Here is a 17483-nt window from a genome sequence, read left to right as displayed (position 1 = left end):
ACACAAGCAAAGGCAGAACTGCTTTCGTACAAGTAACGACATCTATGGAGGGGTGCAAAAACTAAACATCACCTTAAGATGCCATGCGCACAACCTCCGTAACCTAGCAAGCGACTCTATTCATTATAGCTTTACGATAACGTTTGAATTCGCTTGCGGTTTTCACGCGTGCGCCTTACGATTGATTTTCATTGTCGCTGTGAAGTTGACAGATGCGTGTTGTGGAAATTCATTTACGATTATTTAAAGGCGACAAATAAGTGTTAGATTCAACAATAATGAAGATTGAAGGTAAATGGCTATACTATTACATTAGTAGCAATTAACGGGATGTATTGTGGACCCCCATTTATTTAGTTTTGTCATAGACTTTTGATAATTTTGTGATGTTATTGGTTAGAATTTGGTTAGTTATTAAAAACGTATTCATATGACTATTATGAGCATGAGATGGTTTAAATACAATTAAGTTATTCACAGTTAATACAATTAAATGTTTCTCAATCGCGTCTTACATTACATGTAGGTATCAGGTACATCGCAAAATAAGAGAATCAACAGCTAACGCTGCACCCTTACTGGTGTTTTTTTTTTCAGTAGGTACTCGTACCTAAATAGGTAGAGAGAAAAACAGTAAGAGACCTTCTGTGATAAATATTTGGAATATTCACCAATAGGTTGATAGTCAGTGTTGGAAAAAAATCTTAAGACCTAGATTTATAATCATATCTTTAGCACACGTATTTCAATATCAGCCATAAATATTATTTGCATGACTTTTAAAAAAAAGTAGAGAATACCCATGGATGCCACCGATATTCGTGAATAAATTTCATTTCCAGAAAACCTTAAAGCCAAATCAATCGTACATTTTGACATCAAAATAATGCCATATAGTGTTATCCTTACAGTCTGTGCAGGAAGAGAAGAGTCGTGGAATGTATGGGGCCCAATACATTCCACGACTCTTCTCTTTCCGAACAGACTCTACCTCTAGAATACTGGAGCGAGATGGACACGCGAATGATAATTAAATATGATATGTTTTTGATGTCAAAATGTACTTTCTAATTGGTTTCTTTGTCCTCATATATATCAACTTGTACGTTTTTCAAATAATACCCTCCACCCTGAGCTTTGTTATTGTAAATATAAATACTATAAGGTGGTCGTGTGCTTACATTTTATTTTATAAAAACAACGATATATTATCCTGGATTTGATATCAATCAACATGATCATTTTCTTTGACATAAATGTCCACAAAAGTGTATTTGGTGAGCGGATAAAGGAATTTTTGACCCGTAAGGGCATTGTGATCGGCGGGATTAGGGTGTTATCGCCATAATACGGTGGGTCGCTAAGTACCACCAGGGGCCTTGTTCGACGTGACACACTGCCAGTAAGGGCGGTAAGCCCCAAACCCAACTAGGGGAATAATGTTTTTTGGTTAGGTCCGCTCCTCCAATCCTTACAAGTCATGCTCATGACCTAAATGGACTACAATGGGCTCGGTTTATAGTATCAAATTTGATAAAAATTATATACATTCAAACGAGCTTCTCTCTTCCTTGTCGTATCCTCATGGCTGAGGGACGTGACGGATGTGGACACTTTTCACCAGTGCTCTCCAAGCCGCTCTGTCTTGGGCTCAGTGCATGCTAGCCTGCAATGTGGCGTTTGTCTCTGACGTTACTCTGTCCGCCCTGCGCGTGGCTTATTACGTCCACCCCTACGGTTCCTTGCCATGCGGCTAGTAATAAGGAGCGTTTCCAGGCTATCTGACCCTGTCCTGCTCAAACCGAAACGAGCTTACATATTCAAAATAGCTCATATTTATATCCTTTTAAACTTTGTGAACATGTATCTATATTTTTTTGTCTAACCAAATACGGAAGTGACTTCGGCATGTTGGTATACTCGTAGATGAGGCTATAGTAGTATTATGTTGGCTTTCTAGACTCTTCAGTGTGTCAGTCCTCTCTCGCGCCGCTTGTGACAGACACCCCGACATATGGACCGCGCACTTGTCGACGCAAGCGCATAATTTGTCCTCCATTACGCCTACAAGTCCGCAACTTTATAAATCACATGCCTAAACTATTAAGCTCATAGACATAAGGTTCAGTTTGATAGAAGCGGGAGCAAAGATAAGTTGGTAGAGCATAATAAAGAGGGTCCGATTAAAGGCTCGTCTTTCTGCCAACTGTTCGATCTGAGAGAGGGTGGCCACATTTAATTATGCATTCCGACTATTGAAAGTAGTACTTTGTAATAGATTTTATAGCGACACAGTACCTACTTAAGAGTAGATTTTATTAATAATATATTACCTATAGTTCGTTTTTTTTTTGTATTAGAAAGAACTCCACAGAAGCAAGCGTGCAGTTTTTGTCAGGCTCTTTAATTGTTAATAATTATTGAATTATCTAATGTAGCTTGGTCAATAGATATAATTTACTTCAAATTATTACCGCTATAAGTGTCGGATTTGGAACCACAAGCTTACTTCTGCGAAGTTCTTTCTAATGCTAAAAAAAACAAACTATAATATCATAGTGAAGTAAAAAATGATATTAAAAATGTTTATTGCGTTTATTGTTGTTTTATAATACATATCACTTTTAATTGATGTTAAATTGTCAAATGTGTAAGTAGACTTGTAACCTAAGTAACGTAAATTAACTACACATGATTGAACTTACTAAGGATGTCAAACACTAGTAGGTCAGTAAATGAATGCTCAAAAAACGTTGTAGAGGGAAATGCTAGGAACACAATTTTTGACTCCGTAACTTTGTTTAGACTAGTTAGGAGGTGAACATATCAAAAGTCCCCGGCTGTAGCCCCGGTGCTGCGGGGTAGAGGGGGTTAAGAAGGTCGAATTTTTCGGTTTTTCATTGATATCTTGGAAACTTTGCATCTTAGCGACATGACTACTAAGACAAACCGAAATCTCATAAAATTAATTACAAGTTTTATCTAGTCAAGTTTTTCGATATCTTGAATAGTTTTTGAGATACCCGCTCTTGAAAGTTTATTTAGGGATTTTAATTTTATCTTGATATTTACATCAGTGATGCTGTTAGGCCATGTTTGGTATCATTTTCGTATAAATCGGGGGTGCTGAATTCATTTATGGTATCACATTGACACTATTCCGAAGTAAAACCAAAATTAAAAAAAATATATTTTTAAAAATCCCTCTTCACGCTTAAACCGCTGAACCAATTTCGTTGAAAATTTGTATAGAAATAGTTTCAGTCTCGACACAGGACATAAGATGGTTTTTATAACCAAAAGCATCTTTTGACGATGTGAAAAGTGGGGTGGAAGTTTGTATGAGCAGTCAATAACCGCTGAACCGGTTTAGGTGAAATTTAGGATGGTATACATCTGTGATTTAGATGAAAATGATACCTAACATGACTTCAAACTTTACCTTAAGCAGTATTTACCTCAGGAATTCAGTTTCGTCGACGAAGTTGAATTCCCCCCATACTCCATTTCACAACTTTAAAGGATGATTATTGAGATAAAAAGTATCTTATGTCCTGTCTTGGGACTCGAAATATCTGTATACCAAATTACAATTAAATTGGTTGAGCGGTTAAATCGTGAAGAGGAATTTAAAAAAAAAGGTATTTGTTTAAAGTTTATATGTTTTTTCTAAGGAATGGTGTCAATGTGATACCAAAAATGAATTCAGCACCCCCGATTTATACGAAAATGATACCAAACACGGCCTAGCAGCTTCACTAATGTAGATATCAAGATAAAATTGAAAGCCCTAAATAAACTTTCAAGAGCGAATATCTCAAAAACTATTCAAGATATCGAAAAACTTGACTGAATAAAACTTGTAACAAATTTTATCAGCTTTTGGTTTTTCTTAGTAGTCATGTCACTAAGACGCAAAGTTTCCAAGATATAAGTGAAAAACCGAAAAATGAGACCTTCTTTCCCCCCTCTCCCCCCCAGCACCGGGGCTACGGCCGGGGACTTTTGATATGTTCACCTCCTAACTAGTCCAAACAAAGTTACGGAGTCAAAAATTGTGTTCCTAGCATTTCCCTCTATAACTTCTTATTTCTTGGCCTATAGGACGTTTACCTTATGTCTTATCACAGTACAGGGGTTACCAATTATTTTCTTCAGGGTTCTTAAAATAAAATTACCATCGTGGTCCGTTTCTCCTTGCGTTTATTAAATAAGCAAAAAAATATAATAGGACGTCACAGCTAGTTGGTACTTTGATGTAGGTACTTTACTTACCTACCTACTAAATAGGCTATGTCAGGTAACGTTCACTGGTTACTTTATAAAAATAAATCTGCTCAACATAAATACTATAAAAACTTTAAAGCTCAATTTAATAATTCTAATGTTGTCAAATATTTAATAAGCCGCAAGCTGTATATTGGACGCGAGTTTAATTATGTTAAAATATTTCCGATAAATTAGCTACAACTACTTATAGCTATCAATATTGTGCAAACTTTAACAATATGTAAAATAAGCTAATTTGACGTTCTTACTAAACATTTAATTTGACGTAAGTACATTTACTGACAAATGAAATGGGCAGGAGCGAAATGAAGTGTGAATATTGCGTCTCCGCGGGATATTTGGACCGCGGGGCTCGGCCCCATGGGGGCACCAGCTGCCCTACCCTTTATGTTGGAAGTACAATGGTGTTCAAATTACAGACAGGTACCATTCAATGTTGATCTTGTTTCATTGTTTAGTTATTTGTCGCGAATATTGACGGCACGTGCGGACTATGTTGTGAGTTGTGACCGAGTTTCGACTTAAATTGATTTGGCAACTGTTGCGTGATGTTTTGATTCACTATGATCTTATTACCTGATTGGGGAACACGTTGTCTTTCGGGGATTTAGTCTGAATATTCGTCTAAAAAAATAACAGTAACCGTGCGGTTTATAGTTATGATTGGGGTGATTATGGATTAAATAAAAAAATATTTGAAAATGAACACACTGTTTCTGGGTAAGTATGTATCTAATTTTGTCAAAAATTCCTTTAGTAATGCGTCCATGGAATTCGATCTCATAGTTTTCTTATTATGAGATAATTGCTACATGTCTAGGAAGAAAAGTAATGACGAACTTCGGTTTATAATTCACGCATAATGCACATGAAATAATTAGCTTACTTCCTGCGGGTTACTAGACTTTCTGCTACCAAAGGAAAATGATTTCCGAGTTAGCATGTCCTGGCCCCGTAGACAACATGCCAATCGCTAATGTTCCGTAGCGAACGAAACGCAACTGTCACTGTCACACTAATATGGAAGAGAGACACGAAGCAATTCGATGGCGAAGCGATAGCGATCGTCATCTTGGCTAGGCCACCTGCACATAGTGCAAAAATCTACATTTCTAATAGGATCTAAAACATTGTCATGTGTTAATTTACAGCATTCATGGTGCTGTTCCTATCCTCGCTGGTGTCTGCGCTGCGCCGCGGTCCGCATCATCCCCACGGGCAGTCTCCAGTGGACCAGAAGCACCACCACTACAGACCGCCGCGTAGTGCGGAGTCTCTCACGGCAGACGCTCAACTACTTCACGATGTACAGTGAGTGCTATATTTCTAATTATAACTTTTATAACCCCGTTGGTCCCAAAGTTGCACCATAGGTTGCAACATCTACTCGGGCTGGTAACCATTGATCAGAAACACCACCACTATAGAGCGTAGTCTCTTATCGCAAATGTATAAACATATTTGTAATCTGTGGTCACTGGTTACCGTGCCATAGCGTCCAATCAGCTTGCACTTTTATATGTTGCTGTTCATTGGGTTAGAGAAGCTGCTGCCGCATTCTCACCCATATGTTTATAGCTACTTCACGATGTTGCATTATGCTTGATGATTTTACAAACTTACTTATTATACTTTATGTACATACCTGCGAATTAGAACGACTTGTTGCTGTTATACTTATTCTGTCGTGCTAAGATGAATTGCCTAATAGAATGTTGTAATTAAAACTACCTCACATATACATAAAATGGAAATTGAAGTCTTAGCTAGGTACTTATCTAAGACAGGATATCTAAATCAATTTAATCAACATTTTACATGTCTTCTTCCAGGCACATAGAAGAAGACTCCAAAGTACTGACTCCCGAAACGCTTGCGAAGATGACGCCTGAAGAGCTGGAGTTCCACTACTTTTCCGCACATGATTTCGACAGAAACTCTAAATTAGATGGACTAGAACTATTAAAGGTGAAACGAAACTATAAATGGCTTTGTTTGATCAAAAGATAAATTAATTAAGTAGGTTCTGTGTGAAGTGGCGGGAGTGTGCATTAGACAGAGACAAGTGGCGGGAAAGAGCGGAGGCCTTCAGTGGGACACACTAATAGACTAATTAAAAAAAAAGGTGCTAGACATACACTTCCAACCAACGTAACTTCTAACTAAACTGTTAGCTAAAGACACAAGTAGTTGTGAATAGAATCAGGCGTTACTTTGCGGAAATCCATATTAATTAAAACCAAAATATTTCTTTGCTAATCCGCGTAAACGATAACGTGCTAGTCAATCAGTGCTAACCCGTTATACTTACTTGCGTATTTTTTACATAAAAGACACAGGTAGTGTAGAAGGCACTTAACCACTCATTTGCTTTTGGTAGCTCTGGTTGCCAACCATACTGATTGCTTATTCATAACATTAAATACTCGTAGCTAAAGGGGCCCACTGATTAACAGTCCGCCGGACGGTATCGGCCTGTGAGGCCTGTCAGTTGTTCGGAGCTGTCAAAATTTTGTTCTAACTGACAGGCCGATACCGTCCGGTGGACTGTTAATCAGTGGGCCCCTTAAAGCCCATACTAATAAATAACGTTTTCTTTTATTTCAGGCTGTGTATCACACAATAGAACACGAAGCTCACGATCCTGACAACGATTCCTCTATAGAGCCTGAAGCAAACGAGCTTGATGCCTACATAGGTATGTAATTTGTGATGCTTTAATGTAAAGCTAACATTTTTTTACGATTACAATTTAAAGACCTCAGTACAATTTAGGGTCCATATTGTAAAATTATTCTATACCGTATATAGTCTAAACCGTAAAATTATTGAGTAATAATTTTACGGTTTAGACTCGCTTGTTTTTAGTCACTCTCGCGACATGTTTCGGAGAGCCTAGGTCTCCTTTCTCAAACACTTACACACCCCCACCTACAGTTTGAAATTACTTACATTTTTTTCCCCTATGTTCCTATTACCCTCGCTTGGCCATAAATCTCATGTACCTACCTTACAGCGCTAGTGGACCGCACGCTGCAGTCGGACGACACAGATGGCGACGGCTACGTGTCGTACGCGGAGTACCGAGCCGCCCGCGCCAACAATCCCAGGGAGCGGACGCCGAGAGTGCTCGCTGCTAACTCTCCGCCTTAATACTCATCATCTTCCTCGCGTTATTCCGGCATTACGCCACGGCTCATGCCGGCTGGGGTCCGCTTGAAAATAAATCCCAAGAATTGATGCAGGCACTAGTATTTACGAAAGCGATTGCGATCTGACCTTCCAACCCAAAGGGGAAACTAGGCCTTATTAGGATTAGACCGGATTCCTCACGGTGTTTTCCTCCACCGAAAAGCGACTGGTAAATATCAAATGATTGAAATGATATTTCGCACGTCACTTTCAAAAACTCATTGGTACGAGCTAGTGATCCAAAAGACTCCAGCCTTTTAGCTCTTTTTTTAGGGTTCCGTACCCAAAGGGTAAAACGGGACCCTATTACTAAGACTTCGCTGTCCGTCCGTCCGTCCGTCCGTCCGTCCGTCCGTCCGTCCGTCTGTCACCAGGCTGTATCTCACGAACCGTGATAGCTAGACAGTTGAAATTTTCACAGATGATGTATTTCTGTTGCCGCTATAACAAAAAATACTAAAAACAGAATAAAATAAAGAACTAAATGGGGCTCCCATATAACACACGTGATTTTTGACCAAAATTAAGCAACGTCGGGAGTGGTCAGTACTTGGATGGGTGACCGTTTTTTTTTGTTTTTTTTTTGCATTATGGTACGGAACCCTTCGTGCGCGAGTCCGACTCGCACTTCCCCGGTTTTTTAGGGCTCGCCTCATCTCTTGCCGCCTAAGACTAAAAGCCTATTTCTATTTAATTAGCGTTTTAGGAGTCAAGAAATGAGGCGAGCCCTAAAAAAGAGCTAAAAGGCTCGAGTCTTTTGGATCACTAGTACGAGCCTTCGAACCCGCGACCTCCGGATTGAAAGTCGCACGCTCTTACGCCACTAGCGCTTAAAGCCTTAATACTGATTAATGGAATTATTAGACTAAACACTTGTTAAAATCTTAGGTCATGTTTTGATATTTAACAGTGACTAGTCCGTCAAACAGCGGTGCAACCCGCCTGCCCTAGGTCTAAAGTTAACTTTTACTTGGCTAAAAGTTGGTTTAAAGTTGGTGGTTGGTTGGTTGGCTAGGTACTTATTGCAATAAAACTTTATTTTCTATCAAAAGCGACTGGTAAACATCAAATGATATTTCGTACATAAGTTTCGAAAATCTCATTGGTACGAGCCTTTGAACCCGCGACCTCCAGATTGTAAGTCGCACGCTCTTACCGCTTCGCCACCAGCGCTTAAAGCCTTAACACTGATTATGGGATTTATTAGACTAAAGACCTGATCAAATCTAAGGTCAAGTTGATCTTTAACAGTGACTAGTCCGTCAAACAGCGGTGCAACCCGCCTGCCCTAGGTCTAAAGTTAACTTTCACTTGGCTAACAGTTGGTTAAAAGAGGAGTAGGTACTTATTGCAATAAAATATTTTCTATCAATCTGATGAAAAGTAATATATTACAAGAATCAATCAAGATAAAATAAAGCGCATTGGTTACTAAAATCTAAATGGATTTATGAGAAGGAATTGTTATAATTTTACCAATTCTAGTATGGAAGACATTCGAGTGATCATCACTGTCCTTTAGTATATGCCATATTTAAACTTAAAACATTGTTAAATAGAGGCTAACCCTTTACCAGGCTAAGGGATATATATTTCCCACATAATACGGCACTTGAAACATGTGTTCTATTTTAGACGAGTAAGACTGACATTCTATTGTCATTTTTGAAATGTCAGCCTTGTAAAGGGTTAAAGCAGGGTGTCATCTAAGTACTGAGCATTAGCATGTCGATAACTAGGACGTTAAATCTTAACCGTCAACATGTTGGTATGACAATAAATTAGATACAATTTTAAGAACGGACTAGGTTGAGCCTAGGAATGGTCTAAAGTTAATTTATAGTGTTTTTTATTAAATTAATGTAGGTAATTATAGACATAAGAAAGTGATCAAGACTTGCTGAGTATGGAATTGTGATCAATGTATGCGGTTTAATGTCCTTGCCTGTAACATCGTATAGTGTCTGTGCGAAAAGAGAAGAGTCGTAGAATGTAGAATGTATAAGGCTCCCCGACATTTCACAACTCTTTTCTATCTCTACCTCTTCTCTCTATGTTTGAAATATGATTTAATTTTTGTCTTTTTCTCTGAAATATAACACGAAGATGGTAAATAAAATACTTTTATTAAAAGTTATATTTCTAAAATTAATTTTATCATACCTTGATCCATAATACTTCTTATTTACATGACTAAACAGTTAGGTACTGGAATATTAACTGAGAAAATAGTTTGTACTGCCTACACAAATATTATAATTACTCGTAGGATTTTAACAATAAGTACTACACTCATCATCATCATATCAGTCCTTTATCGCCCACTGATGAGCTTAGGATATATAAGTATACAAGTACAAGTTGTATAGATATACAAGTATTACACTAATTCACATGAAGGTAACTGAAACTAAACTCAAGTAGTAGCTCGCAGGAGGAATCTTCTGGAAGAAGATATGTATCCATTTGAATAAGTCTATCGTTTTATAAGTTATTCTTCACACTGGTAACGAGTGTCACAGTTCATGCCTTCCTCGCCCCAGGCAGATGCTTGCTTGACACCTTTTGACACCTCTTCGTATGGCTCCAATTCGATGCTGTTCCTGTTAAAAAAATAGTCAAAGCTCCAAATTTGTCCATTGAAAGTGGGTAATTTCTGATTTATATGAGTGATAATAATAATTGTGTTGCTTAACTTCACTCTCGGATAAATCCATTCGACCCTTTCAACAAATATCTACCGTATTACCTTTTCTTAATACCAAAATCGCATAGTCTGGCAGATGAATTTATCAGAGTTTCAGAAGTTAAACGATACAATTTTAACCTTCCGGGAGACAAAGAGGTTATGGTTTCGGTAAGTAATAGAAGTTGTAGTGGAAGTGTGGATTCATCGGAGAGCTAATTAGCATAAATTTGCGGGGCCGTTAAACCGCCAGCAGAAGGTGCTTACCGCCCAAGGGGTCATGTTTAAGAAATCGGGGTGGGCTCTGCTAAAGCTACGCTTCGCTAAATTTTCATAGCACTTGGTACTGTTATCGTAGCCACTGCCAAGTCAGTGCAATTTACCTAGCGTAAGCAACTGGGTACCGGTTTCATGTGCTTACCCTTGCAACAACCTCGCTCCCTGCAGCAGAATCTCCGCCCCCGATGAATAAAGTGCAGCCTGCTGCGGCTTCTTGCAGGAGAGGCGGTACAGGCAGCCATAGTCTCGGCTCTGTTGCCCTGCTAGGTAGCTCAGGTACAGCATGATTTCGTCCTCCGTGATGTATGACGCGTTTGTGTTGTCTGGGAAGTTTACATTGTGAATTAAAGGTGAGTTCAGTCAGAAATTATGTCACGAATTTGTATTGGGTTAAAATTTGAGTAATCTTTTATATCTTTCTTAATTTAAATTAGACTCCTGAAGAGTAAGGTAATGTTTAGGTTAGTTTATTGGTTTAAAGGTATTCAATTCAGGATCAGGCTAGATCTTAATTTAGTTTTGCCGCTACTATTAACCCGTGGAGCTCCTCAGTATTACCGCAGGAATTCCTATAATATTAAATAACTAATAACTACTATCACACGTGTGACAGTAGGGCGCTCCAAGGATTAAGCACTTACTGATTTCACATTTCTCTGGTTTGTTTTGATTTCTCTAGATTGTATGTAACTTTATAATTAATTTTGATGCTTCAAATCTTAGTGCCATACTCGTAGTTATAGTAGGTACTATAAGTGCCAAACGTAAAGTTATAATTCACCATTTGCCCCGCGGATTCCTATGTCTGATCATCGGCACGATTCCAACTTTAAGATACGTCAGTTAATAGATCTAGAAAAGATATCGATTAGATATGTTAGTGTCAATCAAGTGTCAAAATTGACGTTTCTTCAAACAAATACGTCACTTTTGACACTTGTTTGACACTGACATATCCTAATCCATATCGTTCCAATATCTAGTATTTGACGTATCTCATTGTTCGAATACGGGGGCATGAATCATGACAAAGCGCGAAAATAATTGTCGATTTTGATTTCAGAGCAAAATAAAAACAGAATATTTATTGGTGAATTACTACCAAACGATGGTGAACCAATTCTACGGAACAATGAACATTAAATAACACTCGGTACGAGCCGGTCAGCCTCCAGACGTGTCGGATAATCTCTACAATGGGATTAACTCCGGGACATGGCCACCGCATCAGAGGGTGGACTCATCCACTCTGAAAATCACTTCGTTCATATAAATAGAAAGAAGTATTTAGCGAGGCGTTAACATAGACTTAGTTAGACCAAGATACTATGGTCTATGAAGCTAACGTATAAATAACACTTGCAGTCTGTGCTGTCAAAATCGCTGCAGCGTTATCTTGGTCTAACTCTAGGCGTTAATATGAATTGAAATGTAGATTACTTTTTCAATGTTATTTACAATATTTAAGATGAAATGAACATTTACTAACATTTATTATCTTTTAACAATAACATACCTACGGCGTGATTCCGGGAATGAATTAGAGATTCACTAGATAAGATAATATAGTAAAGATATGTGACTTCCACGGCAAAAGGTACCTTATGGCGGTTGTCGCTGACGCTATTATTAACGCCGCTCCAATATTCTTGCGGTCGCCAAAGGTACCTTTTTCCGTGGAACGTCACATATCTTTACTATTTCATATCTAGTAAATCTTTAATTCATTTCCCGAATCGCCCCGCTATTCGTAGGTGGGCAACGCGTGTCAGTAACGGTCTGGTGGAGGCAGATGGTCATTAGAGATTAATCGATTGATGGTCAAACGGTCATTGTGATGGCCATTCGACGGAAGAGTGCGGCGGATTTAAGTAAATGGATTTAAATCGAATTGCCGGAAGTGGTTTTTATTACTTTGTGGTTTATTATTAACCCGCACTCACGTTGTCAAAAATATTGTTAAGCATGTTTGAGTAAACACCTTTTGATATCACCGGGCATAGACTAGGGTATCGTCTTGGGTCGTTCCATTCGTTTTTCGTCAAGTTCTTAAATTCGTCACAATCGTCGGTGGCTTTCAATGTGGAATGAGTGACGAAAGCAGAATAGGATTAGTTTAAGAACTTGACGAAAAACGAATGGGACGACCCAAGACGATACCTAGACTAGGAGTCCTCTAGACCGAGTTTAGAGCAATTATTTCATGCAACCGATGGTGCCAAAAATGCGGGGGTGCGCGGGACGAGGTGAGCGAAGTCCCGTGCCGTGATTGGTCCGTTCAAAGACACGGACGTCACTCAAAGACACTTTCGACTCGAACATGGAGTAAAATTACCGTATGCGTGGCAGAGGGGGTAGCGCGACTATGCTCAGTCTGGAGGATGTTTTGTCTGTGTCACAGAGTAACGATATGTGACGTTCCACGGCAAAAGTTACGATTGCCCTGGCTGAATATTGGAGCGGCGTTAGTAATAGCGTAAGCGCGTACCTTTTGCCATGGAACGTCACATATCTTTACTATTTCATATCTAGTGAATCTCTAAATCATTTCCCGAGTCGCGTCGTAAGTGCATAGATATTTTATTTTGTTATTGTTACTCAGATAGGTAAGAAGTAGTGAGAAGTAGTCCTGGTGTTGGAATAATTAGTTATATAAAAGTGGTAAAGTTGGTTTGATACGAGTACAATTAATGACGCTTTTAGTTCCAAAAGCAATAATATTTGCACGAAGTAGGTACCTATAATTCGAGAAATATCGCAACATTATCCATCCTTTACTCTGTATCTTTAGGTATTTAAATAAAAGTAAACAAAACCTACCCTCAAATGGCTCCTTAAGCCAGTTGAGGGTAGAAGAAAACATTATACGATCAAATAATGTAGGTTAAAGTCAGGACGCTGAGTGACTGATCCAGGCGGTTTAGTATAACTACCCGAATATGTACAATTGTTTGTATACTTTTATTTAAATACCTAAAGGCACATACTATCAGCCGTATTCGAACAATGAGATACGTCAAATACTACATATTGAAACGATATGGATTAGATATGTCAGTGTCAAACAAGTGTCAAAATTGACATTTCTTCAAATAAAAACGTCATTTTTGACACTTGTTTGACACGGACATATCTATTCCATATCTTTTCAATATCTAGTATTTGACGTATCTCATTGTTCGAATATGGCTGTATAGCATTACGAAACATGATTTGAAACACTTACCATCAAGACTCCTGGCGTAGTGATGACCGCCCTTCCAAGCTCCAGCCCCGAAGAACCCGGCAGCTAGGATTAACGCCTTCAGGACGATCAGGATCACCAAATTTGTCAGATTCAAGCTTAGGACCTGAGAGAGAGAGGCATGTCAATAATTACTTAACTCCCAGCAATTATGTGAAAGTTGTGCTAAAAAGAAACTTGTCTTTAATGGCACCTCTATACGATGGGCCAGCGCCGGCCACTCCAAGGGAGGCATTTATGCGTTAGAGGGAGCAAGTGATATTGCTATCTCATTCTACCGCATGGCTGCGTCCCTTGGAGTGGCCGGCGCTGGGCCATCGTGTAGAGGAGCCATAAAGTGCAGAGATTATAGCTAGTGCCACAAAATGAAATACGTGTCTTTCTTACTATGTACACTAAACAAAACTCAAGCCCTTTTGTTAGTCCCATTAGCCAACCGGAAAAAAATTCTTTGGTGAATAATTTGTGCGATAAAGAGAGTTGCTTCACATTGAAATACAATTTCTATAACAAAATTGTGAGTACAGTCAGCTGCAGAGATAGGGATAGAATATGCACACCACGAGCGAGACAAAAAGCGAAAATAAGCTATAATTATATTACCTATACGCATATTTACTAACGATTATTATTTTGTGAGGAATATGTTTATTCATGGTACAGTCAAGGAATTTAAATTCCGACCCATTTCGTACTTTGTCACAGTGACAACCGTATGAGGTCTCTAGCAGGTTTCATATTGATTGTCACTGTGACAAAGTACGAAATGGGTCGGAATTTAAATTCCTTGACTGTACAAGACTTTTTTGTCTATGTTTAAAATTACGAAACCCCTTGTACTCAATTTATTAAAGAGTTAGAAATTTGACATTGCCTTTGACAGTTGTTGTATATAATATGATATGATATGACCACATTTTGATCGCAATAACTAGTGACTAGTTAATATAAAAAAGTCAAATGTCACTTTAAAGTACCTATATTTACTGCTAAAGATAATACATACAAGGTTTATTAGGAAACAATGGCTTGTTCCGTAACAGTTATCTTTAAGGGATGCTTTAAGTGATTTCTGAGTGAGGGGCTGTATGAATCACAGTTATTGTAAGTATGTAGGAAACCTTTTAAATTTTACGTTATCTGTCTGAGAAAGATGACTCAGTAACAGTACTGTCTGACAAAAAAAGAATAGAAATTAAAAAGTGGCAATTCTGTAGTGTCGTCCCGTTTTCTTATACAGGGTGTTTGGTACATCGTTTGCCAAATTAAAACGGCAGATAGGTTGAGTCATTTGCTATCTTCTCATGCCTAGAAAAACAAAATTGGTCATGGTTTTTTTTACTAGTACGCAAGTAAAAATTTGAAATTTACGAAAAACTGGCATAGAAGTGAAAGAAAAAGTGCGCCAAATTAAAAATTTCTAGGCCTGAGAAGATAGCAAATGACGCAACCTATCTGCCGTTTTAATTTGGCAAACGATGTACCAAACGTCCTGTATAGATATATTGATTTGAAAGGGACGAGACTACCGTATTGACACTTTTTAATTTATACTCTTCTTGTCAGACTATACATACCTATTTGCTTTATATTTAAACCTCCACGCACACAGTGTGCGGTTTTAAAAGCATGATCTAGGTCTAGCAGACCGTCTAGCAGGAATAATGTCATTAACGGGTCGAACGCGAGCGTCGGAAAAAAGGTAAAATAATGAGATTTAATCGCGTTAGACTCTTTAATGATATTAATTACGCTAGATGTATACTGCTGAGGGCCTGCTTGTTGCCTCCGTGTCAAACTTACGTACGAAGTACGAATTTACGAGTGCCACAGAGAGGCAACACGTCGAACGTGGTTGGCGGTAGGCCCATCTGATATAACTATACATATTATGTTTCGCTGTAGAAAAGGAATTTTAACATGTTCCCTACTTGTGGTTAGTATAAAAAAAGTTATAATTACTTACCAAGTTACCATGGATTTACAACAGATCCGAAAGGATTCATCTTTGAATACTAAAGATTGGAGAACTGTCAAACACGTTTAACTGCGATGAAGGATGAGTTTGACGATGGTTTGGTGTAGCCGACCCTAAATATTGAAGGTATCGTCTTGGGTCGTCCCATTCGTCTTTCGTCAAGTTCTTAAATTAGTCCTATTCTGCTTTCGTCACTCATTCTACATTGAAAGCTACCGACGATTGTGACTAATGTAGAATGAGTGACGAAAGCAGAATAGGACTAATTTAAGAACTTGACGAAAAACGAATGGGACGACCCAAGACGATACCATATTGAAGTGGCCTAAAGGCGTAACTTTGCACTATGATTCGGGGACAGGGAACGAGTTAAAGTATGCGTGCAAAATGGAAAAAGGTGCGATACGAACCTGCGAGACGCAGTCAAAACCAACCTGGCTGCTACCAGTTGAACGCCCAACAAACTCCTTCGCCAGATTCGTCAGCGCTTGTCCACCAGCACCGCTCAGGAAGCTACCCGCCGAATTTAAGAACGACGATCTCCCGTACTGCGCCGTATCGTTGCCATCACTATCATATCTATCGATCTGCCTTTTGAACGGTATCGGAGGCTTCTCGTTAGGTAAAAGCGCGTTGGTGTCAAACTTCGGGTACATTTTCTTCGCGTACTGAGGCGAGGAGTACGCTCCAGAATGTTCCGAAGCTACCAGGATCACAGGAATGAACAAGAGTGCGTATATGGCGACCATGTTGGGCGAGGGTGGGTCCGCGACTGGAGGAACAGGTAGTGCTGATATGATTGAGACGGCTCGGACATGCCTGCCTGTTTTATCTCTTCCTTCGCTTTTGTTTGTCGCACGCACGATGACATCTGCTAATGGTGCTATTGTTGTTGCTTTGTAGTGGCCGCGTGGTTATTTCTGCGTGGAATGGTGACGTTTTGCAATAAAGTACATATTTCAAAATATTATTTTATATAGTGGCTTAAGATGTAATGATAAATATATGGAAATAATACAAACGATTTAAAATATTGGTCACCAGTAACTAGTGTCTGGGGACAGCTTAGTATAAAAAGTTAGAAACACTTTTTAGTTTACTATTGTAAGTTATAAAATAAAATAAAATGTGAATAAATATTTTACTAAAAATACATACTATATACACCGTGTTTTTTTTTTGAATTCCGTTAACTTCGGGGTATGGTTAAGTACGTTTAAGAGAACTAAATGGCATAGTTAATTTAAAAAAAAAGTTTTTAATTTTTTTTTGTAAAAAAAGCTTGTAGAGGCCTTATAGGAAAAAAATAAATAATTGATTATCTCCGAAATGAACTTGATTAGAACATCGGTGTCTTTGAGAAAGTTACTTGATTTAAGCTCAGGAATGCACCCTTGAAATTAACGGAAATAAAAAAAAAACACGGTGTATATAATATACTTTGGTGGCTAAAACTTGCTTGATGTAAGTAAAAAGTTCCTTTAATCCATTTAATAGTAGAAAAATGAAATAAAGTAAAACACGGAAATTACCATTGTTTATTTAGCTTAGATTATAGAAAATTTAAGTTATTTATTATGCTGTTTCACTGTAAGTAGCCTTTCAAAGTATAAATAGTGTGTAGTGTATTCATGACATGACATAAGCAGAATTTTCGAGTAAACATTGGCCCGTGTTCAAGGGATGAATACAATTCGTTCATAAAGTGATCATGTACTTTTGCTGCTCACTATAAACTAAAGTAATAATTATTATATATAAATGAAACTATAGGTCTAAACTTAAAAAACGTATGTATTTTCTCTGTTTGTAAA

The 17483-nt window shown here is 38.3% G+C and overlaps 3 protein-coding genes across 4 annotated transcripts in view; 1 reads left to right on the top strand and 2 right to left on the bottom strand.

Annotated features, from left to right (window-relative positions):
• Positions 1–17483, bottom strand: part of LOC134671371 (uncharacterized) — a 305131-nt gene that overhangs the window by 222847 nt on the left and 64801 nt on the right. The gene's annotated exons all lie outside the window — the stretch shown is intronic.
• On the top strand, positions 185–9619 carry LOC134671346 (multiple coagulation factor deficiency protein 2 homolog). The gene is made up of 5 exons (XM_063529177.1): positions 185–291; positions 5442–5601; positions 6123–6258; positions 6898–6988; positions 7307–9619. Exons 1-5 carry the CDS (start codon positions 279–281, stop codon positions 7441–7443), a joined length of 537 nt encoding a protein of 178 aa, XP_063385247.1. The 5' UTR covers positions 185–278; the 3' UTR covers positions 7444–9619.
• LOC134671345 (uncharacterized) lies at positions 9638–16585 on the bottom strand. 2 transcript variants are annotated; one of them, XM_063529175.1, is made up of 4 exons: positions 16080–16577; positions 13674–13797; positions 10590–10770; positions 9638–10085 (listed from the first exon to the last, which is right to left on the bottom strand). In XM_063529175.1, exons 1-4 carry the CDS (start codon positions 16416–16418, stop codon positions 9974–9976), a joined length of 756 nt encoding a protein of 251 aa, XP_063385245.1. In that variant the 5' UTR covers positions 16419–16577; the 3' UTR covers positions 9638–9973. The 2 variants fall into 2 exon arrangements, with proteins under 2 accessions (XP_063385245.1, XP_063385244.1); XM_063529174.1 differs by having other exon boundaries at positions 9641–10085; positions 16104–16585.

This window comes from Cydia fagiglandana, chromosome 15 (assembly GCF_963556715.1).
Source record: "Cydia fagiglandana chromosome 15, ilCydFagi1.1, whole genome shotgun sequence".
In the NCBI taxonomy this organism is placed as follows: domain Eukaryota; kingdom Metazoa; phylum Arthropoda; class Insecta; order Lepidoptera; family Tortricidae; genus Cydia; species Cydia fagiglandana.
The sequence above is the reverse complement of the archived record's forward strand: the minus strand, read 5'-3'. Positions and strand labels throughout refer to the sequence as shown.